Here is a 20243-nt window from a genome sequence, read left to right on the forward strand (position 1 = left end):
ATTTTAACTACATCAATAGATAAGCTTGATTGACATCGAAATTACATAAAGATAATTGCAACAGCTTGTTACGTACAAGTAAAATCAAAATGAAACATGTAAGAACGAAAATACGTAGTTATGTACCTATAGTCATTTATTTAGTTTACGTATATGTGTGTAATACAGTACAGTACAGTAACAGCCTGTTAATGTCTCACTGCTGGGCTAAGACCTCCCCTCCCTTTTTGAGAAGGTTTAGAGCTTATTCCACCACGCTGCTTCAATGCGGGTGGGTAGAATACACATGTGGCAGTATTTCAATGAAATTAGATACATGCAGTTTTCCTTCACCGTCAAGTACGAGATGAATTATAATCACAAATTAAGCACATGAATATTCAGTGGTGCTTGCCCGGGTTTGAACCCACGATCATAGGTTAAGATTCACGCGTTCTTACCACTAGGCCATCTCGGTATGTTGTGTAATAAAAATATTTAATTTCATGTGTGTAATAAATATATTTAATTATTTATTATAGTCACAATACATTGGGCCGTATCTTGGCAACTGAAACTGGAGTATGTTTGGCACGCGACTGCTTATTTAAAAGTACAATCAATACCAGAATAAAACGGATATGTTTGGTACTTATAAATTGCAACTATGCGCTTTATGTTCTTATTATATTGAGATTAAATATACTATGAAAAAAACTATGTAATATGGACGACATATTTATTGGAGCCATAACAATTACATTATTCTTTTATTAATTCTTTAGTACGGATTACAATAAAATTATATTAAGCTCTTATTAACCGTAAGCATTTTTGTCATTTGTGTTACATTTTTAAATTCTAAACCTATAATATATTTATTTTTTTATATGCCCCGGGATGGCAACTGACTCTACTCCACCTGATGGTAAGTGGTAGTAGAGTCCAAACGCGACGACGGCCAGTACAGTCGGGAAGAATGTTCTGTACTAGCCGTCCCCGCCTTGCCGGCCCGCAAGATGCCTCTTCACGCCTCGTTTGAAGGAACCCGGGTTGTAAGAGGAGGGGAACACGTGAGCTGGTAAGGAATTCCATTTTTTGGTAGTGCGACAAAGAAAGGAGTTGCCAAATTTCTTTGTGCGCGATGGAATTGATGTCACAGAATATGATAATATGATAATAATGAGCCATGTCCAACTTTTACACCATCAATACGATTTCGATCTCGAGAACTAAGACGTTATAAGACCTTGTGTATGTTCACAATTACACTGGTACACTCCTACTTGAAATAGGAACACATAGTACACTGACTAAATTAAGCCCGTAATAGACTTAGTAAATTAGTTATTTTTACTGAAAGATATAATAATAATAATATCTTGGGGCGTTATTCACACACGGCCATCTGATCCCAAACTAAGCAGAGCTTGTGCTATGGAAACCAGACAATTGATATACTACATATACTATTTTTCTTTTGTAAATGCATACTTATATAGATAATTACACCTAGAATCATGATAAACGGACATGTTCATGCACACAAATGTTTATCCTGGGTGGGAATCGAACCCACAACTTTCGGCGTGAAAGGCAGGTATCTACCAACCACGCCAACCGTCGAATAATAAAAAAAATACTCACTCGGTCTCTTCACATAAGACTCTCATAAGTCCTCTTCCTCTCCAGTCGGAGTGGGTGGATGCTATTCTGATCTCCACAACTGTGTGACAGGACTGAGGCAACTTGTCCCAAATCCTAGCTTCGCGATCGAGATGACCTAGAAGTTTTAAGATACGTCGGAATTTCGGGTTGGGACAGTCTTCCGATTTATCTGTGTAGTCGATTTCCTGGAACAATATAAAATTTTAGGATGAATTTAATTATTATGGCACCCGCTATCGTTCCACACTACTTTCCCACTCTTCCATGTCAATTTATTTAAAGATAAAATAAAACTTATAATTCATTAATATACATAACTTATATATAGTTACTAATTACTTGTGCTAAAGGAAGGAATAAAATCTACAAATTTCAATAATATCTAATGTTTTTTAAATTTGGAATCTCCCTACAATTAAACACCATGACAGTTTTAACAGTTGTTTTTGTTTTTTCTTTTTGGTTATAATATAGTTATGTTAAACGAATTGCATATTATAAACCACATCTAGTTTGTCGTTTTTTTTTTTCAATTATAGTGGACGTAAATGCGTTCAGTATGGTAACAACTTATGCAAACGAGGTCAGTTATACGCAAGATTGAGTTGAAAAAGTTTAAATAGACCAGTTTAAATAAAAAAAAAAACAATTTTTACACAATTGTAGATACAATAGTTATTGTGCACATTCTATATATAAGAGAGCATAAATATAAGTATTACATTTTTTATTTAATCCACACCTACTTACGTAAAATAAAGTTTACTGTACGAGATTGTATTGTTGCCAAAACAAAAATTGTTCTCAATATACCAACTTATTCGATTAGATGGAATGAAAATACAAACTCATAAAAAATAGGATTTAGGACTCACGCGTAGTAATATAAGGTGAAGTTAAACAAAATCATCCAAATAAAAGTCTTGAATTGATCAAAGTCAAAATCGAAAATCTTTATTCAATATAGAAGCGTTACTCTTACTTATTGATTGTCATAAATCTACCACCGTTCTGCTTGTACAGTAAGATCAACATTTACAATTATGACGCCCATCGATTTTTTTAGAAACAAATAAAATAAACAAATAAATAAATGTGGTATATTTTGACAAATTGTAAAAAAAATGTAGTACAATGATTATGAGTTGTTTAGACCAGTTTAAATTACAACTCATTCTGTTACATAAGTGAATTACAAAGCGATCGTGACCAATTCCTTGTGGCGTTTAATTATTTATTGAGTATTAAATATCCGTAATAGATATTCGCGTTAATTTTAAAGTATACCTACTGTCCTGTGTCCAGCGACTTATGTTTCTTTAAAATTAAATTATGCCAAAATGCTTGACGATATTGATATATTAGTTTTAAATTCATTGTAATTTAAAGCTAGATATAATCTGTGTCTTCGCAAAAAAATATAATAAGATAAAAAAAATAAAGTTTTCGCAACTCAAAACCAGTGGCATGTGGCAAATGGAAAAAATCAACCTTGAATTTTTCATAACTCCTGCTAAAATTAAAGCCTATATCAAATTCCACGCGATAATTCAATACCTAGTCATCATTAGAAACAGCGTGATCGAGAAACATAAACATTTCGCATTCATACTATGACCAAGATAAGGTCTCGGATGTCTTATATTTTTATAAATAAACTAACAGCTGTTAATGTTCCACTGCTAAAGCTTCTTCCCCTTTTTGAGGAGAAGGTTTAGAGCTTATTCCACCACGTTGGTGGATTAGTCAGTGGATTATAGACAAAACAAATGTATATTTTTTTTCATTTCTCACGAGATTAGTTGTATATTTTTATTTCACTCGGCACATTATTATAGATGATAATTATGCAACAATTAAATTTTATTTCTTTATTGATCCATGTTATTGCAATTCAAATCGTGGAATATTGTATTAGTTCCTTTATATTAAAATATTAATCGTTAACAAGATTGTATTTTAATTTGTACTTATTACATATTAGGGTTTTATTACCTATTCTGAATTGCGTAGAATTTATGATATTTTATTCAACAAAATATATGTAAAACCGTATATGATTATTTATTTTCTCTGAATTAGTTTTTAACCTCCCATCACCTAAGCAACCCTGGGAGTCGTAACCTCTATTTTGACACATCTAAAATAACGTTAATTCCAATAATAGAAAATATACCCCAAACTCACGGACAATATGTTTGTAGAGCTTTGATTATAAAAATAATATTATACCACTCAATATTAAGTACATACGGACAATAAAAAATATTATATCAAAATAATTCCTTATACCAATTATACAAATAAGGTGGTTCAATAAAATTATTATTATGGAGATATCTGGTTTGGTTTCAAGGAGTCGAATTTTATTGTGTGCATTAAACGATACTTACTGTTTACAATTTAGCGATTTACAAAGTAATATGAACAATTTGATCAAAGTATGTTTTTTTTATATAATAGGAAGGCGGACGAGCATATGGGCCACCTGATGGTAAGTGGTCACCAACGCCCTTAGACATTATTATTGTAAGAAATGTCAACCATCGCTTACATAGATAATGCACCATCAACCTTGGGAACTAAGATTTTATGTCCCTTGTGCCTGTAATTACACTGGCTAACTCACCCTTCAAACCTGAACACAACAATATCAAGTACTGCTGTTTTGCGGTTTGTATTGAAGTATCGTGTCCGTAAATCTCAAGTTCGGTAAAGTTCTTCTCGTATAAAGACAAGGTTTGTCATCACGGTGTGTTAATGCATGTTTGTGACATAAATTAGACAGAATTTCATGTGACATTCAGGTTTTCTTTACGCCGAGCAAGGAACAAGTTGGAATTACAAATTAGGCATATTAAAACTCATTGGTGCTTGATCATATATGAAGTCGCTTCGATTAATGTCCATGTGTTCTATCCATCGAATCTTCTCGGTCATTTAAACAAAGAACAAATTATCATCAATATGTAGATTGGATTAAATGTAAACCCTCAAGGTTCTTAAGATAACATTCTCCGAATAAAACCAGTAATAAAGGCCTATTATCTTCGATCCAGGCCGATTATCTCATAACTGCATATTAGATTATAGGTATCTAAAACAATCGAACGAATGCTGACATATCTCGATAATTAAAAATCACATTGCGTCCGGCGACATTCAATCAACACCTGCACGGAAGTTTCGAGTTTATTATCTTACAATGAGCGCCTTATATTTTGTTTTAGTTTATAAGGTATGAAAATAAATATTACAGTCATTGCGCACGAGCTGTCAACGTTACAATAAATAAACAATCAACAACAACCAATCACGATTACTAAATTTATTTTCGATGATCAGTTCATAGCTCAGACTTAACTTGCAAATATTGTAGTCATCTGCAGGTTTCTGAATCACGAATCTCTATCGTTGGGATACCCTATTGTAACGAATGAGGAACATCAGGTGAAAATTGTTTGTCATCAAAAGTATTATTTATCTTGTTTGTAGAAACGCGAGTCGAAAATTATATATTCAGTACAGTACATACACACAAGATATTCTTTCAAAAACACATAAGTACCAATAGATACGCGTCAAAAAATGATAATTCTAATTCCTATTAAAATAACTCAAAATATATAGTTAAAAGGTAAAAAATATTATTAAAAATACGTTAAAGTAGACGAGAAGTAGTAGTATCATAATCATAAAGATAAAGAACAAAAACATCAATTAAAACAAAACACGTGATTAAAATGCTTACTAATTTTAAAATGACGTCGTCGACGCCTATCTGTCTGAGAATGAGTAGCGATATCTTATATCACTTTTAATAGTTCCTTTCATGTTTTATCTTAGTCACGTGCCATTTCTTTTCATAGAATTGAATACGAATGACTATTTATAGTACTTGAGAAGCATAATAATTTATATTTTAACAATAGCCTCATATTTCTTAAAAAAAAACTTTATTAGGCAATAAAAAATTGATTAAAAATGTAAGATACACGTGTTACTGTCTAATAGATATTTATTTTTTCGTTGTTCAAACGATTTTGGCACGTTATTGAAGCCTATGGTTTTCTTAGACCCAATGTCTTAAATGATCGATAAAAACATATTTTTTCCCACTGTCTAATTTACATTTTTATATACATCGGTTGATAATTGATTTGATGAATATTGAGTCAATCCTTAGGAAATCTCAATTGTGATCTATATACATATATCCTGCGTTTAACTTTCATTAGTGTCTAGAAAATATAACGAAAAGCACTAAAATATTAAACAACTTACTTCTCTTTTAACAATTCCATTGATGACCATGCCAACGAAATCCCCATTTTCATCAACTGCGGCTACTGATGCGCCATCACCGAGAGTGGAAGATGCATAGTCCTCTAATTCTAAACAGCGAGACTCAGGGGTTTCAAGCAGGTTTATTGTCAGGTTCAACGGCTCATCACGGAAGAAAAATCTATTAGAGATTAGAATTGTAAGTCATTTATAATTTATAAATTATCAATTATGTTAATTTTATACCTTGATTCAATTTTTATATTTATATTTATATGAGATTCATTTATGAAATTAATAAAAACTTGGTCTTACTTTAACCTATAAGAATAGAGGAGACGAAATACCTATGCACTTTACAAATATACATATATCAAACGAAATAAAATTTGTACATCGAACAAAAACTCAGTAAAAAACTCATTTCCACCATTATATTCTTTCGCTTTTGCACAAAATCGTCAATTTCCAGCGGTAATTTGCTTTTTTTCCATATGTATCGAAAGTTTTTCTGATTAAAAAAAATATGTATCTCTTTAAAAATATATGAAAAAATATGTGTATTGTTTAAAATCTGCCACTTTATAAGAATTTAGTAAACAAAACTTTATAGTATATAATATGGTACCTCCTCAAGAAGTCTATCACTGGTTCCTTATCCTTTGACGTCAACTTGCGCAGGGTGTAGGAAGCAGCCATGGTCCGCGGCCTGAGATCCAGCTCAGAAAGCTGAGCTGGCAGCTCGTCGGCCAACTACAAGAGAAAAATAGCATTTTATTTTAATCATAATTTAATTTGGAACTGCTAGCTATGTAAGTCTTTTTTTTATGTTATAGGCAGCCAAACAAGCAAATAGGCTACCTGATGGTAAGTGGTCACCACCACCCATAGACTTTGGCAATGTAAGAAATAATAACTATTCCTCAAATCGTCAATGCGCCACCAACCTTGGGAACTAAGATGTTAGGTCCCTTGTGCCTGTAGTTACACTGGCTCACTCACCCTTCAAACCGGAACGTAACAATACTAAAAATTACTGCTTAGCGGCAGAATATTTGATGAGTGGGTGGTACCCACCCAGACTACGTCTACCGGCGGGTAAATATTTATGTCAGACTCTGAATTAATGTTTTAAATAACTTGCTGTTTGTCAAACTTGCAACTTATTGTTAGGTCTTATTTTTTTAATATTTACTGTATAAAGAAGTTAGCACTGTGTGAACCCGCGAATATAGGTGATGCAAACTGACATGGGATGATGGGATATCATGCGTCAGCGTCACCGTAACACGATATGGTGGGCAAAAGATATGACAAAGTGTTTTATTGTCATATGCTTACTCATCTTCAATTTAAACAGGACATACATATATACTTATATTTACATCTGCCAGAAACCGGACAAAAGATGTATAGTGCGATTTTTTATATGAAAGATTATATGTGATTATATATGATCTATAAAATTATTGCTTGATCTTGTATAATATGTTTTATATTCAGGTTCTTTGTAAAATGGCAATTAAGTAACTTTGTCGAGAGAAAAGCAATGTAAGTTTCTTTTGGGAGCGTAACTACAAATATACGTATACTTATACTATATATTAATTTTATTTTTATGATTTGCGCTGTTATTATAAGCCTTGTGTAATTCTGTGCGCAAACACAGATGCATTTCCTATTATTTTAAGCTCATAATTTGAAAAGAAGGCAATGCGACAGGACAAGATAGAGTTCAGGCACAAGAACAAAGTCTATATGTGCATTCCAGGTACAAATCTAAACATTGCCAATTTCCGAACTCGAAACTGCTACAGAGAATTTATCGAAAGAAAAGCCCAATAACTTTATTCGCCTGTGTCGGGATTTGAACCCAAATCTTCGGAGATCTACAGCCTTATAAGCTAGCAACTAGACCGTCAGTTAAAGTTAAGCAGTTAAAAATAAATCAATTGATATAAATACAACACGACATTCATTAAAATTGTAATTTAATTTTCAACGGTACAAAATGTATAATTAAAACAATTGGTGCCAATAGTGCCTCTCTCTTTAACCCTTAAATTGCAAAATGTAACGAGATCGTGACTTGGAGGTGGCGGGTAAGCTATAATGTGTCAATTTTGGAACTGTCAAACAATTAAATACGTTGTAAATAAGTGCAATACGTTCTACAATAGCATAACAGATTTTATAATGGTTATGCAGAGTTCCAGCATAATTCAGCGCTAGCCTTTGTAATGTAGGTTAGGCAGGCATTCTATGCGGTGTTAAATTTGCATCTGTCTTGCTTTGATAGTTAAAATATCTTTCGTTGTAGGTAGTCTACATTTAGGTTATATTTAAAGTTGTACTACTTTAATAAAATTATTAACCTATTAATATTAAACATTATTCAGAAGTATTTTACTATTAAGCAAGAAGGAAAATAGCTTGTAGGTTTCATAAATAATAAAAAATGAAAAAAAAAACAACTGCCTTGACAAAAACCGTACTAATAAGTTAATATATTTTGACCAGTGTCACTCGGGATGATGTATGGATTCTAATGATTTATCAAAATCTGATCAGGCGTTTAAAAGTTATGGTAGAATTAAGAAACTCACATATTATATACATGCACATCCCTGAAACTAATACATCCCACTATAGGCTCGTGGTAGTAAGCTTCTCTCGAACAGTATAACATCATAAAAAAACTTTCCTTGCAATATTTATTTGAATCTTTTTTCTATAATGTGTATTGCTATGGCCAGTGACCATGTTTCAGTGAAATGTTTTAAACTATTAAAACGAGAAAAAAAATCTATACACTATATCATCCATATAAGTATCAACAGCTTATTAATTATAAGTAAATACTTATATACAATTGTAAGTAATCATTACTTGATAAAGTAATAATTATCTGTGGTCAAAATTCTTATTTTTTTTTGTATAAAATTGGACCATATTTTTTGCGCATAGTATACGCACGAACTATGCGTTCAAATCGGCCGATACGACGCGAGCACTCCAAGACTTTTGCTCATGTAAAATCGCAAAAACTACGTCAGCGCTACTCTTTACTATAATATTTATAATATCTTTGAACAATGGCCAACTTAGATTATGCGTGTTGTAGTTTAGGTTTCAATCTCTTTATGGTATAAAACAAAATGTAAAAAAATAATACAAATTTCGATTTCTCCTTATTAAAATAGACTTTAGTTTGATTATAATAAAGCGTTGTTGTACGACAGTACTGTCGTGAGTCAACTGATTTATATTCCGCCAATTATCCGTATATTCAGCGACAAACGCAAACATATTATTGTACCCACATTGCAATTAAAGTGCATAATGTCATTTATTGTGTTATGCCTATTAAGTGCGGAAATGCGTTTATTACCTTGGTAACTGTCATAAAACGTTTTTGATTTATGTTTAACACCTTGGCCTTTACGTCTTTTAGTAGTTAGTTCGTGAATTTGTTACCGTGAAATTAATTCGCTGTTCGGATAACTGAACTCCTAATTAGCATTTTTTTCACGACAAATCGTGCAATAATCTGACAAAAATCTGTTTTGTTTCCGCACAGCGAATGCGTGCGCAACTTAGAAACAGTAAGGCCTCCATTTTTGAGAAGAAGGTATGGAGCTTATTCCACCACGCTGCTCCAATACGGGTTGGTGGAATACACATGTGGCAGAATTTCTGTGAAATTAGACACATGCAGGTTTCCTCACGATGTTTTCCTTCACCGTATAGCACGAGATGAATTATAATCACTTAGAATCGCATAAAAAATAAATAAAATGAATGCAACTTAGCACACGTGGCCGAAGTGAGACGTGTATGCTTCAGAAGCATTTTCTTTTAATTCGAAGGCTATGTAATTTTTTTTTAATTTAAAAGTTTATCAAATGTCAACATTTTGAAATCTTACAATTTGATTCAGTGTTTTGGAAGCAATGTGTAAGCGAATTCGGATGTTTGTTTGTGGAGTACAACAAATCTTACTTAGGTATATAAGATAAAAGATGCTTAAATTTTGGTTTAAAAGAAATTAAAATGAATGGAATGATGATGAAATGGAGATTGTCACGATTCCAGCGATGAGGTTAATGAACTGAGATATGGGCTTTAAAATGTCGTTATTTTCATTTAGTAACTAGGTATGTATAAAATTAATAAATTAGATTGATCAATATCAGAAAAATAGTGTTAACTTAAAAAAGTACATGAAATAGATACGTCTATATAATATACATAAATATAATAATAAAGGTCAAATATATTTTTAATAATTTTGTAAAAAAAATATTCTTAAAAAAAAGGATCACATCAAGTTTGGCCAAGATTTTAATCTTATATATTCAGGTTAGTTTTCAGCCCTACCCGAGTTATAATATTATATTGTTATCTGATCAATATGCTTAAAACGTTGTATATGGAAATACATTAAAAAGAATTGATTATTAAAAAAAATACATAACGAGGTATTTAACTAAAATATATATCCTTTAAGCCAACTATTCAAATATATCTGCGAAAATAAAATACGTAACGTAACAATAAACGATCCATTATTTGCTGTAATTTAAAAAGACAAAAACATATTATAATATATTGTCACTTTTCAATTTAAATAACAATTTGAAGTTATCGCGTGACGAATGAACATATTCATAACTTGAAAAAATGGTTATGGTTGTTGATTATGATGTCAACCTGAGTTATTTCGGTGATCGTTGCAATTTTCGAGAGTTACAACGCGCTGGACATATTAAAATGGACAGCATTTGAGTGTAATGTGTGCAAACATAGAGGTATTCTCTAATTTCTAAAGTATAAATTGTAGTATGTATTTGCCTTATTAAACTGTAGATTCGTTACTTTTTTGGCCAGTAGCTTAATAAATTGTAATATGTTATTAGTCAAAATCATCAGATCAATACATCTAAATGAAAAAAATAGCTTTGGTATTTCTAAAATCGACCTGATTTATAAAAAGTCCATAACAAGTTATATACGTGATTAGACGTATGTAAAAATTATAATATCAGATTTCATGCAAATAAACTATATTATCTTAGGAAATACTTAAATAACTTTTTTTTTAATAAATCCATAAAAAATTGTGTTCAGGCAGAAACAAGTTGAAATTCTTTAACAAAGAATACACGTCAGACACGAGTTTTAAACAGGTTATGAAAGTACAAAGACATTTTAAAGTTTTTGTATTAAAGTAAATTTATTTTGAAAAAAAAAAACAATTTTTTCCTGGTTTTAAGCTGTCTGCCTCGCGGAAACCAAAAAGGGCTTACTTAATAAAAAAACCTTGAGTGTTAAATCACCTTAAGGCCATTGCAATAAAAAAAAAACATACTATAAAATTACTAATGAAAAGAAAAATAAAACCTGCCTGAGTTTCTATTGCCTGTGTAAGTAAGTGTAAGTGCTGAGGTATTGCCGTACGAATGGAATATATTTAATAATCAATAAATGTAACGCCTCGATACTAAATATTTTGATTGAGATTAATAAAACGATATGATGATTAGTCGCCTATCCCAGCTGGACAGCTGCAACTAGGTTACCCAACTATGTAATTGAACAAAATAGGTTTTACTTTAGTTTCACAATATATAGATAAAAAAAACTGTATCTTCAAATCATCTTACGTCATCGCTTCTTAAAATAATGAATGCCCATTTTTAGATTTCTAGAAATATCTGAGAAATATATTTTTAAATTTAAAAACAAGAACACAAGTTGCTTTTTTGTCATTATCATGTGTTGTTATTATGTAATTATAATTATTCATGCTTAGTTTTAATTAATATATTACGATCAGACAAAGTTTTTACCAGAACATTCAAATGTTTTATTAGTCTTTTCATATTTTAAATAAAACTCAGTATGTAATGCATATTCAAAGGATTTCGATTGTTATAATAAGTATTGTGATGTGTCTCAACATTGAATTATTATTATGTAAAAAATATGCTATATAATGCTTTTTTCTTTTTAGATAACTCTATTTTATTAATTAAAAATTTTGCACGTGAACCATTTACCTGTAATTAGTAATAATAACATTATATCTGAATTTTATGCCCACATATCACTAATATATTCAGGATTGCATAATTATACATTTGTCAAAATAATAATACAAAGAATATTATTTTTAATTTATAGCTCATAAAATGAATAATTATAAAGCGCATTGTAATTTAATTGCAAAATACCTAATAAATCCTATCATACATTTGTAAGTATATATGTGTGTGTATTTTTCTGCTCTCTTCTTCATATTCTACATTCAAGATAAAAATATTTATAAAATACCGGTAATGTTATGTTATAAAGAATACTTTTTTAAATAAAGTTCTTTTTTTGTGTATTTATCGAGTTTAATTATAACTGTATTTTTGATAATGTCAATCTATAAGTCAATCTTTCCAAAAGAAGCAAATTTTTCGAAAGTACACTCGTAATATTAGTCTTTTTCTCTAATTAAAGTTTTTCTACTCGATAGTACTAACATATATCGTTCTTTTGTTACGGTGTATGTATGTATGTTTGGCGTGAACCCAGACCAGTCTGTCTTCCGGGTTTTATTTTTAGTATAGAATTACTATAAAAACAATGCTGTATAATGAATATAATATACGTGAATTTTTTAATGTCAATTTAATATGTATCTCTAGTATTAGGAAGTATAATGTAAGCGGATAATCTTTTTTTAGGATTTCGGACCAAATGAATTTATAGAATTATAGGCACAATGAAATGTCAAAACAACATCGTGATACGTAACCCATTAAAGTAGTTCAGTTGAAAATAATTAATTATATAAATATGTATTGCATTCAAAAATGGTTGACGTAAATAATGTATTGTTTCGAATTCTTCTTATACTGCAAATGTACCGTCAATCAAGTGTTTTAAGACTAATCTTAAGGTAGATAACTCCCTTGCCCTTCTTATTATATTGGCTCATTCACTGTTCAAACAGAAACAGCAATTCTAAGTAATTGGGTGATAGACTGGGTAACTGAAGAGTGTGAAAGATTACTAGCTGCCCCTAACGTAGCACGCAACGGGTGTACGAGTAAAATGTATAAAAAGTTACACCTCCCATTTAACCTCTTCTTTTTTCCAAAAAACTTTTCTTTGCTGATGTTTACTTTTAAAAAAAACATACGTTCGAAATTTTGAAGTAAGCTCGGATGCCGAGGAAGGACATAGGATACTTTTTTATAACAAACCCTTCCCCCAAAACCAAACCCCCCCTCCCCCTTTACATAACGTAGCGGGCAAAACTGCGGCTGAGAACTAGTGTATAAGAATTACCCCATTTACAAAAATCAAACAACGCTTATGTAGCACTGAAAATTGTTGTTGACATTTTCGCACCCCTTGCTCTTGGCCCGATTGCTCTTGGCGCCAGGCTGCTTGGCGCCAAGAAGCAATCGCTCCTCGCGCTCGACCCCAGGGCGGCGCTTGTCGCGACAGGAACATTTTGAAACAACTAATAAAATATAGCGACAGCGTTATTACATACTTTTATCCTTGTAGAGGTTTTCTTAGAAAATATATCATTTATAACGCATCCTGTATGCAAAGTATTTCTTTAAAAAAAGAAAATTTCTTGGTAACGGTGGATTTTTCTGATTTGCAACGTATTTCCGTGAGTTTTAACAAGAAAATAGTCTCATGGTTGGGCTCGCATTTCGCTGGATGAATAGCTTCATATGAACGTAATATTAATAGTACATACAAGTGTATAATAAGTAGGCTAAGCAATATAGTATTTATTTTTTAATTTTAATTATATAAAACAACAGAAGTGCTAAACGGTTTAGATGTCGTGATGATAAATGAGTCGGAAGCAACGATAGGTCGATGCCTGGTCACGACAACATGACAACAATAGCATGCGGCAGCTGTGACGGAAATACAGTTTGTATATGAAGGATTACGGATAAAATTATAAAATTAAATTGTCTTAATATAAATATAATAATATCGTTGCAATTCATTGTTTGTCACATAAATGTCACGTACAATATGTCTGTATGATCAGCAAACGATAAAAGTGCGTTAATATAGTAACATTTATTCGAATGACCATTTATTATCCGCTTGAATAGGTTTAAAAGTCTGATAATTAAAAATATGAGGATGGTTTCGCTGATTTTATACGAAAAATAAAAACGTCGCTCGTACAATACGTTGTTAAAAGATCTACTAAGATAAACTATTGCTGAGACTTGGCAAAAAGTGATGAATAAACTCGACCTACTTTCTAGATTTGGACGAGCGTTGGTTGAAATATGGACAAGAGACTATAGCTTCAGACAAGAACTCAAACCGATAGCATAATTTACAGCTGATAATAAATTTGATGATAATTTGAACTGGTTCTATTTTAAATTAATTACGTACTACTTTGTATTATTGTAACGTTTTTATGTACGTACAATATGGAGGACTTTTAATGTATATAATCTTAGTTTACGTACATATTATACAAGAGACACATTATATATTATTTAAATATGTTTTGTATATATCATTGTATAAATAAATAAATTTACAAAAGTAATTTATGATTTTATTATTTATTATATTATAGTAACAGCCTGTTAATGTCCCACTGCTGGGCTAAGGCCTCCTCTCCCTTTTGAGGAGAAGGTTGTGGAGCTTATTCCACCACGCTGCTCCAATGCGGGTTGGTAGAATACACATGTGGCAGAATTTCAATGAAATGAGACACATGCAGGTTTCCTCACGATGTTTTCCTTCACCGTTAAGCACGAGATGAATTATAATCACAAATTAAGCACATGAAAATACAGTGGTGCTTGCCCGGGTTTGAACCCACGATCATCGGATAAGATTCACGCGTTCTAACCACTGGGCCATCTCGGCCATCTCAATATATATTTATTATATATTAAATATATATTAATTTTGACGAAATATTTTATTAATAATACAAAAATATATGTTCAAAGCAATATAAAATAACACAAATACGTAATATGTAAAATAGTTTATTAAATTGAATAGTATAAAAAAAATAAAAAAAAATAAACCTGCGATAAATAAATTTGCGATAAGACCAGTTTATCGACAATAATGCAAAGGTTTCACAGATACCCTCTTCGTAATTGTATTTTTTTTTTACTAATGTGCTTTATAAATAAATAAATGTTACTTTGTTATACCGCTAGCCAATTATTGTAATTATCTCATGTTCTCATGTAAGTGAATATTATTCTTAATGAGAAATAAAATTTCTTTAACACGAATAATTGTTTCGCTTTTTACTTACTACACTTATAATGTAAGTCTTTTGCGAATTGATTTATTACTTAAAACTTTCGTATTTTATATAATATATAATTATTATCAATATTGACTTGGCGGTAAGGCTTTGATCTAGTCTGTCTAGGCAGGTATACTAAACGCTCATCGCTTATTCTGAGTGTCGTTGTGTTCCGGTTTGAAGGGTAAGTAAGCCAGTCGCAAGGGACATAACATCTTACATCCTAAGGTCTCATCGCTTCTTTGTTGTTATAAAAACAATATTTAACCGTGACGATAGATGCAAAAAGAAAATCAATTTCATAGCTGTATGCAAATTAATTTAAAATTCTTAGAAACACATATTAAAAGCGATGTATTTTTTATCGCTTGATTCGATTTATAGAACAATTGTTTGTGTTATGCATTTATAATTCGGTACAGTTTTGCACTTTGTTAAGAAAGATTAGGATATGAAATAGTAAAAAAGGACGGCAATAATATTTTTTCTTTTTTTTATATTTGCCGGGAAGGCAAATGACTGGAGTAGTCATGGTGGTACCTGATGGTAAGTAAGATCTATGTGATATGATTCATAATATTATAATGCCAGCTAGCTTCTAAACTATGATATAATTACAATAGGTCAATAAGATATCTCACAGAATTGGTGGAGACGAGGTCCCGGATACAAAGACCAAAGTCAACGTACTATGTACGTATGTCTCATACACGTCATTGCACGTAATAAGTGAAATATTCAAAATAAATCTCAAAAGCTTCATTCATAAGACGAAAATAAAGCCTTCGTGTGATAATAGAACACATTTGAATAGATATTGAGACACGAGTGTTTAAAAAATAATTATAAACATTATTTTAGTCTATATACAATTGCCGGCTTATTACAATAATTATTATTTTATGTATAGATACGTAGTTTAACATCTTTATAACAGCTTGCGAATGCTAATGAATTGAATTAATTGAAATTAGATCCCGATAAATGACAACAAAGCAGTACTTTATCTTTACTGTATCTGATTGTAAATGACATAAATAGGTATTCAATTCAGCTCGTGTTATGTTTAATTGCGTTAAAGTTTAAAATAATTACTACACTTGTCAATTTAAAGATTGTGTATTAACACGGATTAAGCTGTATTATTTTTTATTCAAAAAGTTGTAAATGCCTATTATCGTTTATCACACTGTAGTAGCCTACCACTGCATTTTTTTATTTTGTGAATGTAATAATAATAAGTGAATGTATAATAATAATAAATGAATAAATAAAGTGTTTATTATTATTATTATTTACCAACCATAATAGTAAGATTATAAAATAAATACGAGTATATATTAATATTTGTAAAATAATAGAAAACGTAGGTAGGTATTTAATGGAAAAAATAGTTTGAGTTTAATTAAAATTGAATGAGCTGTCGAATGACAAAAGTATAGTATATAAAAAAGTAGTAATGTTTCGTATTATAAAAAAAAACCTTAATAGTTCTACAGCCGGCAAAGGATTTAATTGTTTATTTACAAAGTTGATTAACCTATAAATTTCCTATTTAAAAGTTAATTTATCAAATAATCTATTAAACAAATATTGAAAAGTTTTTGTTTTTGTGGTGCTCAGTTCAGTCGGTATTATGGAGTATTGTGTGGGTGTGTCTATATGTATTTATGTTCTGTTTATATATATTTGTAAGCATTTATTTGATTAGCATTTAGGCCACAAGAATATTATATTGACTGTAAATTAATTTCATTCGAAGTGTTTTTGAACTAAAACCAGTCCATTTTTTTTCATTATAATCGATTAAATATATAAATACATTTTATTATAAGGAATAAAAATATAGACAATTTTTAAGTTTTACAAGCGCTATGATTGTAAGGAATATGTCAAAATTATGAAAATACTAAAAATTGTCTATGATCTCATCCGAATATCTTTCAATAGTTTTAAAAGAAAGGATTGACAGTCCGCCTCAAGGTTACGTGTTAGCAAGGTCTGTTAACTTAGCGACAATAAATACGTAAATAGTATATAAATAGGTAAATAAACCAAGATAAATAGCAACGATAATACAATGATAATTACGAAATTTCACTTTGATATTTTTATTCCATTATGTTGCACTCCCTATAAAGAGCTCACGTCAGAGTTTCGAGTTCAGTGGCTTGGATCAAACTAGCGCCGTTTGATATATTTTATCTGTCATTACACTTTTTTATACGATTAGATGGTCTTTTTTCATTATATTTTAGAAAACACTTATTAAAAAATATCATACTATATTTGTGGCAAAATAGATTGAAACATTTACGTTCATTATTGTTAGTAGAAAAATCCACCGAGTTTCTCGGAACTAAAAAATAATCTTTTTTTATAGAATAGGAAGGCGGACGAGCATACGGGCCACCTGATGGTAAGTGGTCACCAACGCCGATAGAAATTGGAATGGTAAGAAATGTTAACCATTGCTTACATAGCCAATGCGCTACCAACCGTAATTACACTGGCTCACTCACCCTTCAAATCGGAATACAACAATACCAAGCACTTCTGTTTTGCGGTAGAATATTTAATGAGTGCGTGGTACCTACCCAGACGAGCTTGCACAAAGCCTTACCACCAGTAAAATGTTCAATAACGATTCGTTAAATCAGGTTAATCTTTCGATTATAAACAGGTTTTAATCATAATTTTCACATACGACCTTTAGCGTCAACAGTAATTTTTCACATTAGTGAACTTATAATTTAACAATATGCAACGATTCTAAATATGTATATGATTAGTTATTTTTTTATTAATATATAATTTTATATTATATATTTATTTGACCCAAGTAGTGAAGTTAAATAAAAGCTTTGATAATCTAGATCAAAGTTGGTGTAATGTTCAACTTTACGAACTATTTGTGTTGATTTAAATTGAATCTTAAAATAAGTTTGTCTAGTAAAAATATAATTAACACCACATTTCTTCAAGCAGTTCTACCACCAAACAGCGATACTTAGTATGTTCTGTTCCGGTTTGAAGGGTGAGTGAGCCAATATATACTAATAGACACAAGGGCCGTAATATCTTATCCTTGTTTCTAATTTTGGTGGCGCATTGTCGATGTAAGGGATGATTAATATTTTATATATTGTTAACATCTTTTGGCAGTGACCACTTACTATCAGCTGGCCCATTTCACAGTCTGCCTAACTTCGTTAAATAAAAAAAAAAAAAATTGTTATATTGCCAACAACCAGATCTTAGTCAATAAGGGACATACAAGTTAAGATATTTTGTGTATACACTAAAAAACAATTACCCACTGTCTTATAAGTATATTCGAGTTTAATAGCTGTCAAAGTTTGCGCTGTTTTGCATCTCACATTATGAAGTAAGTAGGTCAACCGTTGATAAATCTACACATTCATTTGAAATATATAGAAAATCATTTAGATTAACATCTATTAAATTTATCTTTAAATTTTACGTAATATTAATTTCTATATAAAAAATAAAACCATAATTATATGCATTTTTTTAAAGTATTTTCTATTTTTTTTTAAATTAATCTTTCCTTATGACAGATATTTATAGGTTGCTAATAGAATTGAGCGTGTCGTGAGAGATGTAACATATAATATAAAAACTGGAAAATTGATTTTAACTACAAATATCAGCATTTTTTATACTTTTTGTGCCACAGTGCACAAGCACTGTCGTATTAAGTGACTAATGTAACATACAGCAACGGAAATCGAGATTGTTAAATTATATTAAATACTAACCACAAATGCAATTTGTAAGTCATTTAAAAAGAACAAGGAAAAGAATAATTTGTTACTAAGTTAAATTAAAAAAAAAACAATAACATTTTACCTCGATAAAGTTAAAATCGTTATACAATTAACAGAATCGATTCTAAGAAAATAATTTATCATTTAAAAATACATGTATATGCAATTAATACTTAAATGGGCCAGTTGATGGAATCTATTAAATTCGATTGAAAATCGCAATTTCAAATCAAAATTTCAAAATAAATTTATAATTCATCTCGTTTTTAGCGGTAAAGTGTGTCCTTGCTATTGTTTTATGCATATAAAATTTGCAAAAATATCATACTTAAATACCTTTATGAAATAATCGATTTTATTATTTCCGTTTTTCGTTACACAAGTATGTGCACGCTTAAAACTACTGTCTTAATTTTAATGAAACGCAGCTTGGTGAACTATTAAGCTAAATTGATTGAAGTGAACACTGTCCCAAATTATTTGTTGTATATTTATACTGACACTGCGATTTCGTTAAAATTAATGTAGATTTTTATTTTTTGGATTTAACTTTTATGTTAATTATAAATAAAACAAGTTAATAAAAATCTTCACTTCCAAGTAAAATGATAATATCTTGAAATAATTGACGGTAGGTATAGAATAAGATGAGATTATATCTTTATATTCGCGAAAAATATTGTATTAAATGTACTCAAAATAATTGTATAATTGTTTTTGTGACGTCCAAAAAACTAAAAAGATAAAACATAAAATATTTATTAAGTCATGTTATATTTATATTATTTGTAAATTAATGAAGCTTTGATAGTGGACTATGATGTAAAAAATGAGATAAAATTTTGCTTAGTTGCCAATAGAATCGAGTGAACTAGATACAACTCAAACAATGTAGACTACAGACATAATATACTTTAAATAATTGTAATCCAATAGTTTAGTCAAAACAAATATAATACAATTTACACTAACCTCTATTGTGAGATAAACTTTGTACTTGCCTGACCTATATTTGTTACGGAGATTATATTTATTATAATCTCCGTAAGTAGTGCAAATAATAAACAAAAAAACTGTTTACTTTTTCTCTCATTACTCATTCTTTTGTTTTGTATTGCTAAAGTTTTAAAATGAAATAATTAGTTAAGGTTTGATTAAAGATATCAAATTAAAAGCATTATAAGATAAGACTTCTC

At 30.3% G+C, this 20243-nt stretch overlaps 1 protein-coding gene across 2 annotated transcripts in view; it reads right to left on the minus strand.

The window, feature by feature from the left end:
* Positions 1-20243, minus strand: part of LOC126769618 (arylalkylamine N-acetyltransferase 1) — an 82872-nt gene that overhangs the window by 12008 nt on the left and 50621 nt on the right. For both annotated transcript variants that reach the window (XM_050488492.1, XM_050488491.1), the window contains exons 2-4: positions 6560-6684; positions 5932-6112; positions 1627-1832 (exon numbers count right to left, since the gene is read on the minus strand). In XM_050488492.1, the coding sequence (XP_050344449.1) occupies positions 1627-1832; positions 5932-6112; positions 6560-6630 (458 nt within the window). In that variant the 5' untranslated portion in view covers positions 6631-6684. The remainder of the gene's footprint in view (positions 1-1626; positions 1833-5931; positions 6113-6559; positions 6685-20243) is intronic.

Source organism: Nymphalis io, chromosome 7 (genome assembly GCF_905147045.1).
Source record: "Nymphalis io chromosome 7, ilAglIoxx1.1, whole genome shotgun sequence".
NCBI classification, from domain to species: Eukaryota; Metazoa; Arthropoda; class Insecta; order Lepidoptera; family Nymphalidae; genus Nymphalis; species Nymphalis io.